General features: G+C 38.9%; 1 protein-coding gene across 1 annotated transcript in view; it reads right to left on the bottom strand.

The window, feature by feature from the left end:
- The window catches only part of LOC306863223 (vasoactive intestinal polypeptide receptor 2-like), a 38,933-nt gene that overhangs the window by 7,040 nt on the left and 11,939 nt on the right, over positions 1 to 19,954 (bottom strand). Inside the window, exons 3-7 of the mRNA XM_079406463.1 lie at positions 19,343 to 19,450; positions 14,582 to 14,676; positions 2,867 to 2,964; positions 2,368 to 2,503; positions 1,018 to 1,168 (exon numbers count right to left, since the gene is read on the bottom strand). Coding sequence (XP_079262589.1) covers positions 1,018 to 1,168; positions 2,368 to 2,503; positions 2,867 to 2,964; positions 14,582 to 14,676; positions 19,343 to 19,450 — 588 coding nt within the window. The remainder of the gene's footprint in view (positions 1 to 1,017; positions 1,169 to 2,367; positions 2,504 to 2,866; positions 2,965 to 14,581; positions 14,677 to 19,342; positions 19,451 to 19,954) is intronic.

Genomic DNA, 19,954 nt, shown 5'->3' with positions numbered 1-19,954 from the left:
TAGATAGATAGATAGATAGATAACAGACAGACAGACAGACAGACAGACAGACAGACAGACAGACAGACAGACAGACAGACAGACAGACAGACAGACAGACAGACAGACAGACAGACAGACAGACAGACAGATAGATAGATAGATAGATAGATAGATAGATAGATAGATAGATAGATAGATAGATAGATAGATAGATAGATAGATAGATAGATAGATAGATAACAGACAGACAGACAGACAGACAGACAGATAGACAGATAGATAGACAGATAGATAGATAGACAGATGAACAGACGGACATAATGTGATGTTAGGAAACAGCATCTTTGCTCAGACACCTGCTGAGAAATTGTTACTTGAGTTTCCTGTTGGGATGTGGGCCACTATCTCTAAAAACAAGTAAAGCCGGAGAGGAAATGCTGGTAAACAGAACATGATTAAAGAGGCTATGTTAATCGTCACTGTCATGATGAAAGAGAAGCTTAATGAGGTGTTGATATGATGAGTCTAGCAAGCCACACCCAAGCCTGTCCTCTAGAAATGAATGAAGATCCTGCTCTCCTTTCTTTTGTCTGGAAACTCCAGGGACACAACAACTACAAAGACATACTAATACATAATGTAAGACAAACAGACTGAACAAGACCAATGGCACGTCATCTTGTTCCCTATGCTGTTTTTCCTCTGAGCAGTGAGTGACATCTATTCAGAAGTGTTTGAAAGAATTAAGGAAGAGACATTCAGTGCTACACCGTGAAGAGGTGTGTGTTCTCAAATGATTTTCAATGCATGCATGTGTTCGTGTCAGATAAGATGAAAGCTAAAGCATCAAATGCAGTGGGAAGTGGGAAATCTCTAGGCTTTAGACTCAATCCTTTATTTACTCAAATACCTGCTTATAGGTGAAAACACTGACACAAATAGCTTTAAAAAACGGAAAGTGTTTCCGAAAAGTAACAATTGGTTTTGGAAAACGGAAACAGTTTAAAAAGGTCAGTGTTTCTAATGACGACTTACCCCAGCCAATGAGGAGGTAAATGATGAAGTGCCTGTTTTCAGAGAAGATGACCATCAGTAGAGTATGTAGGTACAGCCCTTCTACCAGCAACCAGTAGAAGTTTGCCATGATGAAGTAGTTGAAGATGATCAGGCTGGCCTTGCAACCAATCTAAACACAAGCACAGAGAACTTCAATGTGCACTACATGTATCTCTGAAATGCCAAAGACTGTGACAAACAAACGTGAGAACAGATTTGGGTTTTTAGGGTCTGTAGTGACAGAAATAACCACCTTTTAAAACCGACGAAGCATAAAATGTGTTTAGTTGACTATGCATGTTTTAAGAAACTGGCTTTTTTTGATGTTAGAATACTGTCTCAAATCCCATTTTATGTGTGCAGACAGCTCAGAGTAAACCATTTGTAGGTGAACAAACATTACTGTTTGTTTGAGGCATCTGGTAGAACAACTTCTGGTTGAACCAATGCTGTGAAGAATGGGAATGAGATTACCTGTTTGACCAAACAATGGAAGACTGACTGACATGGTGTTGAGAAACAATGATTATTTATGTCTTTTTGTGTCACTAATTGTGCAGAAATGATAAAATAATGTTTCTTCAAAAGTTTGGGGTTGGTAAGATTTTTAAATGTTTTGAAAGAAGCAACTTATGTTCACTACATTAATTTGATCAAAAATACAGTAAAAAAAATACAGTTTTCTATTTCATACATTTTAAAGCGTAATTTGTTTCTATGATGGCAAAGCTGAATTTTCAGCAGCCATTAGGCCTATTCATAAACTAATTTAATTTGCTCATTTGATGCTCATGAAACAATGGAAGGACGTACCCATTTTTTAAACCAAAACAATGAGAGAGAATTGAACATTTTTATCTCACAATCAGACTTTGTTTCTCAGAATTGTGAGATATAAACTCAGAATTCTTTTTTCTCACAAATTCAAGCTTACATTATAGAATTCTGAGTTTACAATTCAGCTTTTTCTTGCTTTCTGCTATGAAATAAAAATAAAAAAGGTAATTGCAAGCTTATATCTCACAATTCTGACCTTTCTTCTCTGAATTATGAGTTTATAAGCAATTGCTTAACGTTTATGTGAAAACCTTGATATATTTTTTTGGTTTCTTTGATGAATAGAAAGTTTTTAAAAAGCCGTTTATTTAAAATAGAAATATTTTATAACATTAATTATCCTTACTGTAACTTTTGATTTATTTAAACCATCCCTTTCTGAATTAAATTATTAATTTCTTAAAAAAAAAAATTTTCAAATGTAAATGTACATTTCAACATTAAATTCTATTAATTTACTTGTGGATCTTCTGGATGGATGGATTTACTCACCAGTGAAGGCTGCTTTGTACATTCTACACTCTCGTGGGAAAACAGAATGGCATCTTTGACCAGGACAGCGATGGCCCTCAGTATGAACGAGAAGAACAGGTTCAGATGGATATAGTTCCTGGTGCAGTGGAGTTTTCTGTTGGAGCGAGACAGAGCTGTAAATAAACCTGGCCTCTTTTCTATTTTAATTGTGCTTATGGTTAGTTTGTGAGAAAAATGCAGAGTCTTAAGCACTGTTCCATTCATCACATCTCCAGACAACATCTTAAATTAAGAAATTCATTCCAGCTAGATAAACACTATCGGCTAAAAACCAAGCGCCAAGCATAATGTTTATCCTCAATGTCAAAAAATGTAAAATATAGTCGTTCAGAAGCCTGCCAAATTCGACTCCTCAACGATTACAATTAATATAAGGCAGGCTCATCCATCCATACACAGTGTAGAGTAATATAAAGCAGACCCAACTACTGGAACTATTTAAGGCTCCGTTTCAGACCTGAACAGACAGAGGATGGTGCTGCCGGTGATGAGTGCGATGAGAGAGAGGCTGTGTCCGAGTGTGTAAAGGGTCTTCATCACAGTGTAGAAAACAAGCTGGACAGAAAGAGAAACAAAATTTGAGAAACGCTTTGTATTTGCAATATTTAATTTTTAGTGGGGTTAAGACACCCCACATAAAATTCAGCTATTCCCCCAAGAGATCTAAACCATTATGGTCTATTGCTCCACTAACAAAAAAATAAATAAATAAAAACTAAAAAAAATAATTAAAAGGTTATATGATTATAAGAGGAGTCACGTGTCGTGCTCATGAACCTAGTCGCACTTGAGTAGAGCTCCGTACGTTTGGCCATTTTTGCAGTTATTTTTTTCCCATTTTATTTTAAGTTTTGTTCATTAATTATACTTTCCCTGATGGCGTACAATCAGAAACAGCAGGAGTTGTCTCCCTCGGCTTCTCCGATTAAGAAGAAGTCTAAATTACCGACCGCGAGCGATATGATGGACAAGATGGTGAACACTTTTACACACTTTGAGGACATTCTAAGAACCGAGTTGACGGTGATGCGGAACGAGTTCGCTTCTCACATGTCAGTTGTTCAGTCGCTATGCTCTAAACTGGATCTTCTTACAGGGGAGATGAGAGAACAAAAGAAAGTTGTCGCAGATCACGATAGGCGTGTTGCCGAGCTCGAGCAACAGGTTGTGGACTTACAGGATCGCAATAGGCGCAGCAATCTGCGTCTGTTCGGATTGCCTGAAGGTGGGCTTTTTGAAAAGATCGCTACAGATGTGGCTCCCGTCTCTGGCGGGCAAAGAGATTGAAGTGGAGCGAGTGCATCGCGTGTACACAAGGCTCTCCTCAGATCGCGCTAAACCACAGGTTTTCTTCTTTAAACTGCTGTGGTACACGGACAGGGAGCTCATTCTACGGGCCGCTAGACTTCATGCCCCGGTGAAAACATCCGACAGAGCAACACTGTCTTTCTTTCCAGATTTTTCTCCAATCACCGCAAAAAGAAGAAAAAAAAAATTATGAAGGAGATGAGAGACGCTGGAATCCAGAATTTTCTCATTTATCCTGCAACGCTGAAGGTCATTCTCAATCAAGGTGAACCTAAAATGCTATACTCCCCAGAAGAAGCAAGAGTTTTTCTCAGATCCTTTTCGTCCACCAACTCTCAGTGAACTCCAGCTGGACATTTACTGTCTAATCGGAGAAGAGATGCTCTAAATGGTTGGGTGACTGTGTCTTTCACTGTTCACTTTAATGTTCACTTCTTAATTCATAGTTACTAGAAGCTTTCATTGTGCATACAGTATCGCTTACTGATTATGATGTTATTTTATTTATATTTCTAGTTGTATTCCTTCTCTCTCTCCCTTTTTTTATTTATACTTATTTTTTAGTTTTATTTAATTTTTTTAAATAGAGATACTACCTAGTCAATATGTGACTATGGGGCCAATGTTGGTGCTACAGTAATGTCCAGGTTTTTGTTGATGCCACGGACCACATTAAGAGGTGCTGGCAGATCAGGGATTGTTCTTGGTTTGATCTGCCATAGTTCATGGGAATGTATTTATATATTCTTTTAATAGTGATGGGAAGGGTGGGGGGTGGTTTAATGGTAGACTCAACTGGTTTTATTTTCAAACTTGTATTTTGTCTTATGCAGTAATTCTGTTCGATACCTATGACTGACCTTAATATTCTGAGTTGTAATAGGCCTAAATGGCCCTCACAAACACAGGTTTTCTGGATCTTTTGCGAAGAAGAAAGATTGATATAGTGTTAGTTCAAGAATCCTATTTGAAAGAGGAGGATATACACAGGTGTAATAATAAATTATATGAAGTGGTATTTCACTCATCTTCAGATACTAAAACCAAAGGTGTCCTAATATTGGTGCGGAAGACTTTAAATATTACTATTTTAGACAAAGGCTGTGATACAGATGGTAGAATAACACATAAAAACAATAGTGGAGAATAGGAATATTGTATTTCTTTCAGTTTATGCCCCTTGTACTCCTGACCCTACTTTTTCTCGGTTTTATTAACTTATCTCTTGAAATTTTCAAATTTTCAAATTGAATTGGATGCAGATACGAATTCTTTAATGTCGCATATCCTAGATAGATCTGGATCAAAGGAATCACACTCTCAAGGTTTTTTTTTTTTTTTTTTTTCCTGAATATGAATCTGTCATCTTCTCCTAAGTGTAATTTCTGTAAGCAAAGGATCTTTAGGCAAGTTTTTTTTTGTGGGGAGTGCCCTTCTCTCTCATTTTTTTGGATTCAGATCTCACAGGACCTGTTATATTTATTGGGTACTGAGATATGTTTGACTCAGCACCATTTTTTCATTAATGACTTTTGGGACTTCACCTTGTCCTTCCAACAAAGGTGTTTACTTTTAGCTGCTCTCACAGCAGCAACAATTGCTAGTCAACCGTTGGAGTCCTCCTCACACAACGGATGGAGGAATCTAGACTGTGTGTTTGTTGAACATTGTCTCGATGGAACTCTCAATTTCTTGTGTGCATGGATCTAGTGTGGAAACTGTAAGTTTGTGTCATTCAGCGTTTGATGTTGTGTCATCTTTTCTGGAATCCATGTGAAAATTATTTTATAGTGGGTTGGGGTGGGTTCTGAATTTGGACAGTTGTTTTTTGTTTGTTACTGCTGTTTTAGGAAGAAAATTCAATATAAAGTTAACAAAAAAAAAAGTTATATAATTATATAGGCAAAAATTATGATTATTGTAGGTACGATAAAGCTCTTTGTCTCAATCACTATTGCAAAAATCACTCAATAACATGTCTAAATTTGACTAGTCCAATCGTGTTGCACATTCCTCAGAACATTTAAATTCTGTCATTACCAGCCCACGCTCATGATTCATAAAAATCATACTTTTTTTTTTTCTAGCAGAACAAAATGTCAAAGCTGTCATTTCCATACAACAGAAATGCATTTTATTTGGTTTATTTAAAAACAAAAGTATACTATATATTTGGGTCTCATTTAATTTACATAAAAATAATAAAATAAATTTCAAGTTAAACAAAACCTATATCCCAGACTATGCAAATTTACATACACTGTACACGCAAAATAAGCAGTAGAAAAAAAAAAATCCCCCTTTGGCCATGTTTTATCTTACCAACCTGTTTGAACTACTATCAATGCAACAAAGTCTTTGTTTATAATCATAATTTTTTTTTAAATGTCAGTAGCTATATTAATATAGTACAGTAAGAGTACAGCATACACAATACGTCTAAAAAAAATTCAACATTCCATTTACACCACTCAGCACAGCAGTACAAGCAATGCATTTAAGGCCTATGCCATGATTTTAAATGTGATGAAATAATGTATACATGCTAAATGTGAATTCTCTCACGGATCAAGGATGACAGGGTGACTAATAAGCATGGGAATGGCAAGTTGGCCAGATGGCTGTTTGGTGGTGGAAGAGTATGATGAAGCTCAGACAGACTCATCCCCCATAAACAGCATTCTTTAAGTCTGACTTACAACCTGGCACACTGGAGCCACAGACCCACTCAACAACATCGCCACCAGGAACATTCCTCCTGTGCTTCTTTAAACATAAAGCTCACTAAATTTAGCGTGAGAGGGATATTTTACAACTTTTGGTTTATCTGTCCATTTATAGTGTTTTTGACCGGGTGTGTGCATGTCAGTGTGTTTTTGCTTTTTGATTTGCCTTTAGGGCATTATTACATTATACATTGTTGACTGTATGACACTAAATGACAAAACGTATATACAGTGTTCATTTTATGTATACATAAATGCCTAACAATTCATAACTTAATTTTTTAGTGTAAAATTAGGTGTTGTATGTCACAGTGTACACTACTGATCACAAGTTTGAGGTCAGAAGACACTAAAAATATTAAAGATAGTTTAAAATGAGTTAATTATATCAAATTAATGATATCAAATGATTTTTGATATCATTCTGTAATTGAAATTACATTACTGGAATAAATGCCACATGAAATTCACATTTGTTTTAAGTGGTCTGATCACATAATAATAATAATAATAATAATAAATTACCAAATATCATTTCACACTGTTGTCTTTTTGGTAAACAGGTAAACTGATTTTTGAAAAAACTTCATAAGGGGTAAAATATTTTCTGTTCACATAATGCCTCAATTGGGAAACTCACTTTTATATAAATGATTTTGCCACTATAAATATTGAAATAGTGTATACATAAATTTATCGACATTTTCAGGAACAAGGATTAAAAATATAAAATCTATGAATAGAAGGCAATTGAAAAGTAGGGGAAAAAAGGATGAAGTCATGGTAACAAGTTTCCAAGGGTTTTAATGTATGAAAGCAAAAGCAAAAACAAAAAGACAGAATGTTCATCTAACAAAACGAAACAACTTTAAATCTGACAAACAATCCAAAATGTACCCCAAGTTGACAGAAGTAAAACTGGTGGTTGACATTTTTTGTCTAGTCTTACCACACTAAGCCTGTATTTCACACTAAGCCTGTAATACATCATCTATAAACAACTAGTGATGTGCAGGTTATCAGAGCTGCAGCAGTTAAAAGGAGGAGACAGAAACCAGCCTCTGTGCTGGCTTTGGATGAGATGAGGGATTGTTTCCTTCTTCAGACAGTCTCTTATTTATTGTTATTGATGTGTTATGTGTTTCAGGGAATGCCCATGGAAAACTTCTGGAGAATTTCAGATTAAAAGTGACACTGATATGGCACTTGGACTTCAACATGCGACCCAAGGCCCGGAAAAGGTGAGCATTATTTAGATGATGTCTAAGTAGTCTGTTTAGACTTTAAGGTGATGTGTCTAATCTTTAATTTTAAAATATGAGGTTGATAATCTTGAAAAGTGCGCAGTGCTAGTTGTTGCAATGCTGGCTCAACCAATGGACTGATTTTCAGACCAAGAGAGGATAATATCTGAAAAAACTGTTTGAAAACAGATAATACGTCCATTTGGACACAGAAATTACACGTTTTGACAAATCAAAGCCAGAACGAATTAAAAGCCTCTCTCTGTTCTGAAGAGTACATCATTTAAGTTAAATATAACTGTCACGTCCCCTCTCGGGATACAAGGAGCGAGGAGACGTAGGAGTTCCAATAATCACATTTATTATAATCCAGCAGACAAACAGGGATCATGGGGAGAGACGAACACATCTGACGTGATGACCGGACACAGGGGCTAGGAAACACAGGGCTTATAAACACTAGGAAAACAAGGAACAGGTGTGGACTAATCAAACACAGGGCTAGGGACTAATTAAACTAATGAAAACAAACGAGGACAGGAACAGGAAGGCCAAATATGGGCACGGGAGGAGGGGAAACAAGACAAGGACTGACATTACGCCCCCCTCCGGAAGGCGTGTCCTCACGCCTAACACCATCCAATGGGGAGGGGGGGTGGGCGCTCTGGAGGCCTCCAGGGCGGTGCCCGTTCCAGGGGCCATGGCGGGTCTGGAGACTCGGGAGGCCATGGCGGGTCAGGGGACTCTGGAGGCCATGGCGGGTCCGGGGACTCTGGAGGCCATGGCGGGTCAGGGGACTCTGGAGGCCATGGCGGGTCAGGGGACTCTGGAGGCCATGGCGGGTCAGGGGACTCTGGAGGCCATGGCGGGTCAGGGGACTCTGGAGGCCATGGCGGGTCAGGGGACTCGGGAGGCCAGGGCGGGTCAGCGGACTCGGGAGGCCACGGCCTATTTTTTTCGGGCCCAAGGGGTTCTGTGGCCTTGGCCCTTGGCCCGGCCACACAGGCTGTGACCCTCTTACCCCCCCCCCAAAATTTTCTTGGGGAAGCTCCCCCCTGGGAGCCACAGAGGAGCGGACTCTGTCGGGCGCTCTTGCAGCGCGGACTCTGTCGGGCGCTCTTGCAGCGCGGACTCTGTCGGGCGCTCTTGCAGCGCGAACTCTGTCGGGCGCTCTTGCAGCGCGGACTCTGTCGGGCGCTCGTGCAGCGCGGGGCTGGACGGAACCAGCGGGAACTCAGGAGGGCTGGACGGAACCAGCGGGAACTCAGGAGGGCTGGACGGAACCAGCGGGAACTCAGGAGGGCTGGACGGAACCAGCGGGAACTCAGGAGGGCTGGACGGAACCAGCGGGAACTCAGGAGGGCTGGACGGAACCAGCGGGAACTCAGGAGGGCTGGACGGAACCAGCGGGAACTCAGGAGGGCTGGACGGAACCAGCGGGAACTCAGGAGGGCTGGACGGAACCAGCGGGAACTCAGGAGGGCTGGACGGAACCAGCGGGAACTCAGGAGGGCTGGACGGAACCAGCGGGAACTCAGGAGGGCTGGACGGAACCAGCGGGAACTCAGGAGGGCTGGACGGACCCAGCGGGAACTCAGGAGGGCTGGACGGACCCAGCGGGAACTCAGGAGGGCACGTGCGTGGAGCCGGCACTGGAGGGCACGTGCGTGGAGCCGGCACTGGAGGGCACGTGCGTGGAGCCGGCACTGGCGGGCACGTGCGTGGAGCCGGCACTGGAGGGCACGTGCGTGGAGCCGGCACTGGAGGGCGCTCTGGAAGCGCGGACACTTGGGGGCGCTCGGGAAGAGCTGAGCTGGACGGGACCAGCGGAGATGCAGGAGAGCTGGGCGGGACCAGCGGAGACGCGGGAGTCCACCTGCGAGGAGCAGGCACTGGAGGGCGCTCTGGAAGCGCGAGTTCGCGGGGGCGCTCTGGAAGCGCGAGCGGCGGCGGGCTCGGGAGAGCCGCGGACGACGGCGGGCTAGCTCCGACTCGGACCCGGAAGTCTCCCAGACACCGGTATATTCCTACCCTCCAGGTCAATCCTGTGGTGTCTGGGAGGTCCATGGGGTAGTTGTAACAGGCTCCGAGCCGGAACAGGTGGAGGATGGCCGCGTCGTGCAGATCCGAACTCCGCGCGAGCCCGCAGAACTCCTCTGCGTACTCCACGAAGGGAAGCTCGCGGAGTATCAGGGCGCGGAGGCGGGCGGCGAACTCCATCGCCATGGAGGGAGCGGGAAAAAAGGAGCAAACAAAAAACTTTCAAAAACGGAAAACAAAACGGGGGAAAAGGAGCGCCGCTTACTTTGTGGGTCCGGTCATCTGTCACGTCCCCTCTCGGGATACAAGGAGCGAGGAGACGTAGGAGTTCCAATAATCACATTTATTATAATCCAGCAGACAAACAGGGATCATGGGGAGAGACGAACACATCTGACGTGATGACCGGACACAGGGGCTAGGAAACACAGGGCTTATAAACACTAGGAAAACAAGGAACAGGTGTGGACTAATCAAACACAGGGCTAGGGACTAATTAAACTAATGAAAACAAACGAGGACAGGAACAGGAAGGCCAAATATGGGCACGGGAGGAGGGGAAACACAAGACAAGGACTGACAATAACCTTCATTCTAGTGTATTAAATTAAGTGTGAAAGACAACCTGGTCTAATATGTGTACATTCATCAGGTGATATCACTTGCTGTGAATCCTAAAATGAATACCAGGTGTCCTTTTAAACAGAATCAATACCCCAAGGTTAGAAGATCAATATCCAATTTAATTCATCAGCGGGCTTGTTTTAGTTTCTCTGAAGTGTCCCGGGGCAGGACTTCTTTGAAGCGAAGCAGGACGGGGCTCAAGAAATCAGATTTCAGACAGGTTTGACTCAAGGTCGATCAGTGTTCTTACTAACGCCTTAGGAGGACAACTTTAGTCATCTCTGCTAATTTCCATGAGAAAACTCTGAGAGGATGGGAATGTGCCCTCTGCTACTGTTTCTCTACCCTTCAGGAAATTGCTTTAATGTTTCATTTCCCCCGACACAGGATCAGAATGAAAAACTGCGAACTGTCCCCTCATCACTCAAACGAGCAGCGTAGAGTCATCTGGGCAGCATCCCAAACCGCAAGGCTGCCAACCGTCTTACTGCGGAGCACGTGCTGAACTCTGGGTGATGTCAAAAGTCCATTGGCAATAATTTTGATGGAAAACATTTCAAGGGAGATGTACTGTCTCTCTAAACATTAAAGAACAATAGTAAAACATAAAACAAGATTTTCCTTGTATGGCCCGCTCTGATAAACCACAGTGTGTTTGTTTACTTTAGCCAATGATAACTGAGCTCATTTACATAGGCTGGTTTTGCTACTGTACCATTATATATATATATATATATATATATATATATATATATATATATATATATATATATATATATATATATATATATATATATATATATATATATATATATATTTAAAAATACTGCACGTATCACTGTTTCCACAAAACTATTAAGCAGCATTTCTGTTTTCAATTTTAACATTACTTATAATAAGAAATGTTTCTTGAGCAGCAAACTTCCTGACCCCAAAATTTGAACAGAATGAATGAATAAATGAATTAATGATTGAATTAATAAATAAGGGGGAGGGTGATAAAAGGGGATGTGAGAGTTAAAAACAGGAAATAAATTGTGAGATATAAAGTGAAGTCACAATGTAAAGTTGAAATGATGAAATGCTTAAGAAAGTCGATTATGAGAAAATAAGTTGCAAATGAAAGATATGAAGTCACATAGTGAGATATAAAGTCATAATTACGGTAAACAAAGGTATGAGGGGGGAAAAGTCATAATTAACTTAATTTCTTTCTTTTTTTTCTTTTTTTTTTGACTCTGAAGCGGAAATGGGTTTCCACCAAAAAAAAAAAAAGTACAAGCTACTGTATACGTGAAGCAAATCTGTTGCTCTGCTTTCAGAGATGTCAAATAGGTTGTAATGAAATCCAGTTCAAATCCAATTTCTATGCTGGATCATCCTGTTTTTGTGTCTATAGCCTCAGACAGGCTGATTTGCACCATTTCAAGGCTGCTTCAGTCACGGCACGCATCTCCTTTCAACATATAGCCAATCAGAGCAGGCCGATGTGTCAGCATGTCTGCTCTGATCCTTGGTATCACCTCAAGTCACACTGACAACTCACTGCGCTCCACAGGACTGTTTATCCAGCCATAAGAAGCATTTGCCCTCGCTGCTGGAGATGATGCGTGTCCATGAATGCCCGAAACTACACGCTCATGACAGAAACAAGGAATATAAAACACGCTTGCTGACATTTTTATAGAGAATACCTCTAATAATAGTTGATTTCTTTTCAACTTTCTAGAGTTAAAGCAGATTTGATTCCAGTCATCTTCAAGTATTCACTTTCTCTGAAATACAGTATTCCCCCGGTGCAATTTAATGTCATTTTGGTGTATCACTAAGACATTTCTGCATCATAATTTATTAAATTGTTCAATTTTACATTCAAAATGCTTTGGCTGAACTTTAAGTCTTGACAACTGACTTGTGTTAATCTGAGACATTTTAATACTTATTAGGACATTTATTCATCATAATAACTTAAACGGGGTATAAGATACTTGACATTTGCATTTAAATCCTTATTTAGTTTCTGTGCTAAATGCTGCTCTTTCCCTCAGACGGCTGTTTAAGTTAGTATGTCGGGGAGGTTTCAACTGATTATGTTGGAGACGTTCCTTTCCACGTTTCTCCATACGGCCTCCAACATACTATGTGGCAAACGTTCCTCTCATTCCTTGCATTCTCATGATTGCCTACCCCTGAAAAATAGCAATGATCTATTAAGAGCATTTATTTTATAAATAATGCCATGAAGACTTAATTGGACAGCAAATCTTATGTCAAAACCGGCCATGGGTATGAGTTAAAAACATCTTGTGACTTACAAAAAGACATGTTTGACTAAAGCTTACAAAAATTAGATGGGAAAAATGTCCATTCGCATTCCTATTAAGGCAAGGAGAGTTGAGTTTATAGGACGTCTTCTGATGCCCTTATAATGGCAATGAAGAAAGAACATAACATTGCCAGGTGTTTCACTCGCTACAGCATATGAATAAATATCAAATAAATCACAGTAAGCTCAGTTACAGTTCAGCTCATAAATAAGAAAATCAGTTACTAATTTTCCTGATAATAGAGACAATCCCCCTTCCCTCAAAACTGATTGAAATTAAGTTACAAAAGTTTTATATGATAAATGTTGTTCTTTTGAACTTTCTATTCATCATAGGATCCTGAGAAAAATGTATCACAGTTTCCACAAAAATATTTAGCAGCACAGCTGATTTCAACATGATAATAATTATAAATGTTTCTTGAGCTCCAAATCAGCATAGAATGATTTCTGAAGGACCATGTGACTGATTCAGTTTTGCCATCACAGGAATAAATTACACTTTTAAGTACACTCTAAAAAAAAATGCTGGGTTAAATACAACAAACAAAAACCTTACCATTGCAAACTTTTGAACAGTAGTGTATTTTTTTCACAAAATTACATTATTTATCTGTATTGTTTTTGTAATATTTTCCATTTGACGGTTTAATCTGAGGAGCATTGTTCTTAGGTGTCACAACTTTGAGTTCTGAAGAAAATAATAATTTTTAGGAATCGTGCACATCACGTCTTTTCTTTAGTACATGGTTTGATTTGAGCAACTAACACTTACTGTACATCAGCAGGTGTCTGCTTATAATTCTGGAAATTAGATTTAATTATTGTATTGTAATTATGTTTTATTTCAAAGTTTCTTAAGTTACCGGCTAATTGGCAATCCTTTTTTTTTTTTACTAACATTTAGTGCTTGATGAGTGTTAACTACAGGCCCTGTAATATGTGAATTAATATAAAGTAAAACTCTAAAAACATAATTTGCTATCTAACCACCAAATATATAACACTTGCAGAACATATTAATGAAAACTTCCCAGAATCCTGTGAACTCCAAATGATTCGGTTCACTCCTCTGCTCTGGGGTCTGTCTTGACATTGCTATGGTTCACTTCCTGCAGAGATTCCCTCCATTCCAGTACGTGATTATTCAAATCTCTAAAGCACAATCGCAGGATGAAACAATACATTTCACGGGATATTAGCTGTTTCATTTTGAACTGAGAGAATCTAGTTTTGTAATAAGACCAAACGTTACATGTTACTGGACATTTATATTTTTTTTAATATTCTGCTGCCATAAAGGAACAAAAGCACCTCTCTGTTCTGATTCTTTTATCATCTGCTCTTTTTTTGGGCTCTCTGGGACTCTTTTCAACTTCAAACGCATCTAAAATCATTTGTCTCTAAATTTGGGATCCTGAGAAATATAATATGGAGAACAATTTGGTTGAAAGCCCATGAAAATACACTTGAGCCAGCTGCTCGCTTTCTTTTAAAACTCTAGTGCTTTCTATGACTGTTTGTCTCTGGCAGACACACGCATGAACACACACATGCACATGCACGCACTCCAAACGCACACAAACACGGTCTCTGCCCCAAAGCTAGTCCCAGCTGGCATAGATTCAGGCTAGATAGTGGGCACTAAAAGGTTCAGGGTCCTGAAGTGTCCTCAGATTTTTCTGTGGTTGTAGCACATGTGGAGGGAACAACAGTGCCTTTCAGACAAAATATCTTCCTTCACCACTGCCATTCATGCGTAGCTCCTTCAGGATGGTTAGCACAATGATCCTAAACACTGTGTACAATCAAAAGCCCCATACTGACAGGATCTTTTTTTTTTTTTTAAGACGTGTGTGTTTAAAGTAAATCTGGAAAACATCTGACTAAATTTAGTCACTCACCTTGGTTGCATTCGGGGTGGGCTCAAAGCAAACGCTGCGGATGCTGGGATACACGTCGGACCAGCCTTCCATAGTGCAGTTCCTGCTAATGATGCCTAGAACACACAGACATCGCGTCGTTAACAGCCAATTTATCAGACTGATTAATGGTAATTTAGACTGACAGCCAGCATTAGTGAGTGTTTTGGTAAGTAACGCTTCACAACGGTGCATATTGTGGAAAGCCCAGAGATATCAGAGAAAACTAAACACAGAAATAAGCTAATCAAAGAAATTAATCAAGAATAAAGCTCAACACAGCCTGCCAAGAAATGTTTCACCTGAAATTAAAAGGCAAAAACATTTAAAGAAAATGATGCTTTAATTTAGTATCACTGTATTTTTGCCATTATTTTTATGCTAATTAAATGTATTTCATTCCTCGATTACTTTTCTACCTTTTTTTAACTATTTAAACCAAACATACTGCATATACACAAACATTCAAAGGTTTGGGGTCAGCAAGAATTATTTTTTTTTTTCTTTTTAAGAAATTAATTATTCAGCAAGGGTGCATTAAATTGGTCAAAATAAACAATAAACATTTACAGTGTTGCAAAATATTTCTGTGCTGTTATTTTGAACTTTCTATTCATCAAAGAATCTTGAAAAAAATGCATCACAGTTTCCACAAAATTATTAAGTGACACAGCTGTTTTCAACATTGATAATGAGAAATGTTTCTAGAATGATTTATGAGGGATCATATGACACTGAAGACTGGAGTAATGGGTGCTAAAAATGTTAAATTTAAATAGCAAACAGTTACTTGGTAAACATAAGGGATTTTAATAAAAATCAACATTATTAACATTTTAAACTCAAGGCAGTAAAAAAAATGTTGTTTACACTGAACTCTATTTATTCAGCATGGTAATATAAACTATTTTCAAGTTATGTTAATGAGAATATAAGCATGAGACTGCTCATAATGAGAATAAAGGGTTTGAATATGCATTGAATACTGCATGCAAAAATGTTAGGCTTCTTTTTTTTCCAAGCAAAATATAATTTCTAATATTTTTCCTTTTGATTGTAGAGTGAAGAGACTCCTTTTTTACTGTGCCTTTTTATGTGTTTTTTTTTCCAGCTACATGAGTTGCTCTCGCTCATTATACTTGTAAATCCATATGGCACCAGTGATAATGGAATAGCTTTGCACATCACTGATGCATTCAGTCAAGGCTGAGAGGCAGAGGCTGAGTGTGAAGTATAAATACAGAATATCTGTGTTTCATGCATTAAAGTGTCTGCGTGTAGGCTTGCTAATACTCTCAGTAATGAAACAACAGCCTCCTACACATTGCATTGCATCAATGACCACCATTACACCTGAAGAAGAGCAGCTGGCAGGCTAACAAAGAGTACATGAATGTACATTTTATTTATTACAAAAAACAATGATCTCATTTATAATTCATCATTATGAAAACGTATTTTTGCAATTTTGTAATGTAAAAATGTAAAATGTAAATTAGATTAGTCCAACGCTTTTCACAAAATACTGTTAACAATTCTTTATTTACAGAGTAATTTATGGAAGTCCATTTCTGCCATGGAATAAAAAATTCTAATTAATTGTGACTTCTTATCTTACAATTCAGATTTTTCTTCTCAAAATTACTTGATATAAAATTAGATTTGTAAAATATAAACTCGCAATTGCGAGAAAAAAAAATTGTGAGAAAATGATTATTACCTATTATTATAAAAGCAATTATCTTTTTTATTTTGTATTCTTTATTTATTGTTTCTTGTGGTGAAACAAGCTTTTTTTTCCCAGAGATACTTTTTTCAAACATTTTTCTCAGAGAAAAAATTGCCATCAGTTTTAATGAGAATTTAATAGATTACAAAAAAGGAAATCAGGGAGAGGACTGTTCTTTCTCACTTCAGAAATGTAACACACATTGGACTCGGTCAGTAGAACGCTGACCTACAAAAGCCAACTAAGATAATTCTGTATATTTACTACCATCTATACTGTATGATTGTGAAAACACTTCAAGTGCGACTACTTCTAATGTGTTACTCAGAGCTTCTTGTGACATGAGTATGTTCTATATTTTAGGACTGAGAGGAAAGCAGAATTAATATTTAATGGCATTTCATCGGGCCAAATATGAGGGCGAGCACAACTACATCACTGTAGAGCACTTTGCCTTAGAGAGAGAATGTAAACTCTCCTGACATGTATCAACATGGAGATTTATTTTTGTTCGTGTCCAGCCTGAAACAAATCCCCCAAATACACACCCAGCCATGCTGATCAGAACACACGTGTATACAGACACTCAAACACACACACAAGCCCAACAAAAAGGGCTGTCTGTACAAACAGACAGGTTCAGGCTTTATAATAAAAGTGCTAACTGACCCATCTTTGAAAACCTGGACCACCTTATTCATCCTATTCACAGCGATCCGCTAATGTACGTCATCATGTGAGCTCTTATCTTGAATTCAAATAGTCAGAACGGTAATCAAACATGCATTTGTCCAGGAGCATAAGTGCTTTGCTGGAACACAATGCAGGACTGCTTTGCTGCTTCGAACTGCCATTCAGGGACACAAAAGCAAGCGCGCAGAGCTTTGTGCAGCACAAGCCTGACAGATAGCTACTTTCCATTCTGCGCATGGCACAGCAGTCCAAAGCCCTCACATCGTCTAACATGAAATTAGCAACATAGAAAGGATACATGTGGAGTCATTTTGAAGTCCTCCAGAGGCCTACAGTAGAGAAAACAGGTGTACTGCAGTAATGTAACCCAAGGTTTGTTTGTTGTAGTTTTTTATGCAAAGGACCCCTATATTTGACTATAAAAATTTTTAAATTGTAATAATATTTCACAATATTACATTTTTAATCAAAAAGAGCCTTGATGAGCATAAAAGACTTCAAAAGAAAATAATAATAATAATAATAATAAATAAATAATTAATGAATTTTGGGAATTCCCCAAAAATGGGTTTTTTATATTTTATTTTATTTCAGTGAAAGTTTCAAGTAACAAAAAAGTAACAATACATTTTTAGTAACAAAAATTGTTTTATGTTTTAAGTTAATTATATGTTACTATTTATTATAATTTTTTTTAATCATTATTTTTTATATTTTTTGCCTTTAGTAGTATACAGTGTACTCTTTATTACAGCTGCTCTATTTATCATATATAAATAAACCTATTAATATAAATTTTAAAATTGTGCAGCGCTGTTGTGCTTCAGAGGTCCCTAATTTCAGTTCTGGCTTGCAGACATTTCCCGATCTCGTCCCCCTCTCACTCTCCCTATTTGCTTCCAGTCCACTTACTGTATTGAAATTAAAAAACAATAGAATAAATATGTGAAACAATAAATATGCCTCACAACCCTCAGTATTAAGGTAAAAGCTGAAAGTGGAAAAGTGCAATGTGTATATATATTATTTATTTTTATTTTTTTCTCAAAACTTGCCCCCAACTGAAACTGAAACCCCCATGATGAATCGTACATGAGCTCAGTCGAAGAAGAGGAGAGGGCTGAGCCATTTACTGCCCACACAACCCCTGAGGCACCTGAATTTACCTCGTACAATGAGAACAAGTGAGACAGATATATATCTGTTCTACCCCTTACAATCCATTAACCTCTGTCAAATGATTGGAAATATATCCCTCCGAACACTGGGTTCAGAAAGTGCAATGCATTGCTTTTTGAGAGCTACTTTAGGGAAAAAAACTGCAGATAATATCTGGGGTAACAGCTAATGGAGCATAAATGATGCTGATGATGATGACAATGATTCATCTGTGAAAAGTTCAGCCATACATTAGAAAGCTTGATTGTAAATGATAATCGTGTGCTATAAAACCACAGGTCAGCATGTGTTTCCAGATGTTCTGGGCTAATTTGGCTCCTTAACTCCGTGGATATCCAGCGGCACCATGTGTTCATGTGTTCCTGCATGACCTCTCTGAGCCAGCAGGTTAGAAAGCTCACAAGGGCTGGAAATAGCCTGATTGGGGAATCAGGGCTGTATGTGCTCCCACACTCTGGAGCTTGACAGACAACTTCTCTGTAGGGAAGAAAGGGTGTGCTGGTTCTGTGCCATCGGCTCGGGTCCACGGGTCAATGAGCATGTCCGAGCAGAAGGGGAAAGACATGATTCACTCACTCCAGCCTTCAGTCTACTCCCTTACTCATTAATTTACTCACACTCACATTTGCACGCTCACAATCAGCACAGTTCACTCTTTCATTTACAAAAAGCTGGCCTTCAAATTGAAAATAAGAACAGTATATTACTTATCTGCTTTGTGCACATACGAGCAGAACTAATCGTAAATTTCATAAAATAGGGTTTTACAGCTTAATGCCACAGGAGGACCTGTTTAGGTTTGTATATGCACTGGTGAAACCCTTTGGAGAACATCTAGACATCTGTTCATAAAGGACAGCTCTCTGAGGTACTTACAAAATGGAACCTGAAAGTTCTTGAAAGACTGTCAACAATTTCTTCATTGTTATATTGCATGGCAGGCCAAATGAAAGGCCATCACAGGCCCTGTTTGGTCATAATATCTTAAAAGGGCAACAACCAAAACTACACACGTGTAACAACCAAGTGTGTAACAACCAATACTACATATTTTTAAATTTACTGGTATCAGCTGATTTTGGATCTCAGCATCATGTTAAAATGGATAAATGACAGTTTGCAAGAATTAAAGACAAATTTACCATCTCTGGTGAACAAATTTTTTAGGGCAGCGGGGCAGGTGTTGATGACCACCTCTCCAATGTCGGCATGGTGCCAGCAAGAAATATTGTCCCACATCCCCCTGCAACCTGTAAGGATGTAGAAATAGAAAACAATATAAAAGCTCAACATATCTGGATCTTAAAATTTAGCAAAATTAGTGCAGCAATGCACGTGAGAAACTTGACATGTGTTTGACAGGATCCTGGGAAAATGTTTAGTTTGGGATAAGATCCGCATTCATTGACTAATGTTCTTGAGAGTCTATCTGCTCTATGTGTTGAGTGTATTTGAATATGTTTTCTCTTTTACCCTAACCCTACAAATAGCACCCGAGTTTGCCTTTCATTTAGCATAGGTTAGGTACTACAGTACAAGCAAAAAAAAAAAAAGGGGAAAGTCACTGGATCTCATGAGACCGGTCCACAGGGACGGGACGGATACCAGCATCTGCGGTTAGATGAGTGTGTTGTGAAGGTCTGGACATAAATAGAAAGATGGTCAAAGAGGTTTGACAATGACATCACACCACTATACATCATCATCTACAACTTCAAACGCTCCAGACATGCAGTTCTTTATGTACTAAAGGA

This window comes from Barbus barbus (assembly GCF_936440315.1).
Source record: "Barbus barbus genome assembly, chromosome: 44".
Classification (NCBI taxonomy): Eukaryota; Metazoa; Chordata; class Actinopteri; order Cypriniformes; family Cyprinidae; genus Barbus; species Barbus barbus.
The sequence above is the reverse complement of the archived record's forward strand: the minus strand, read 5'-3'. Positions and strand labels throughout refer to the sequence as shown.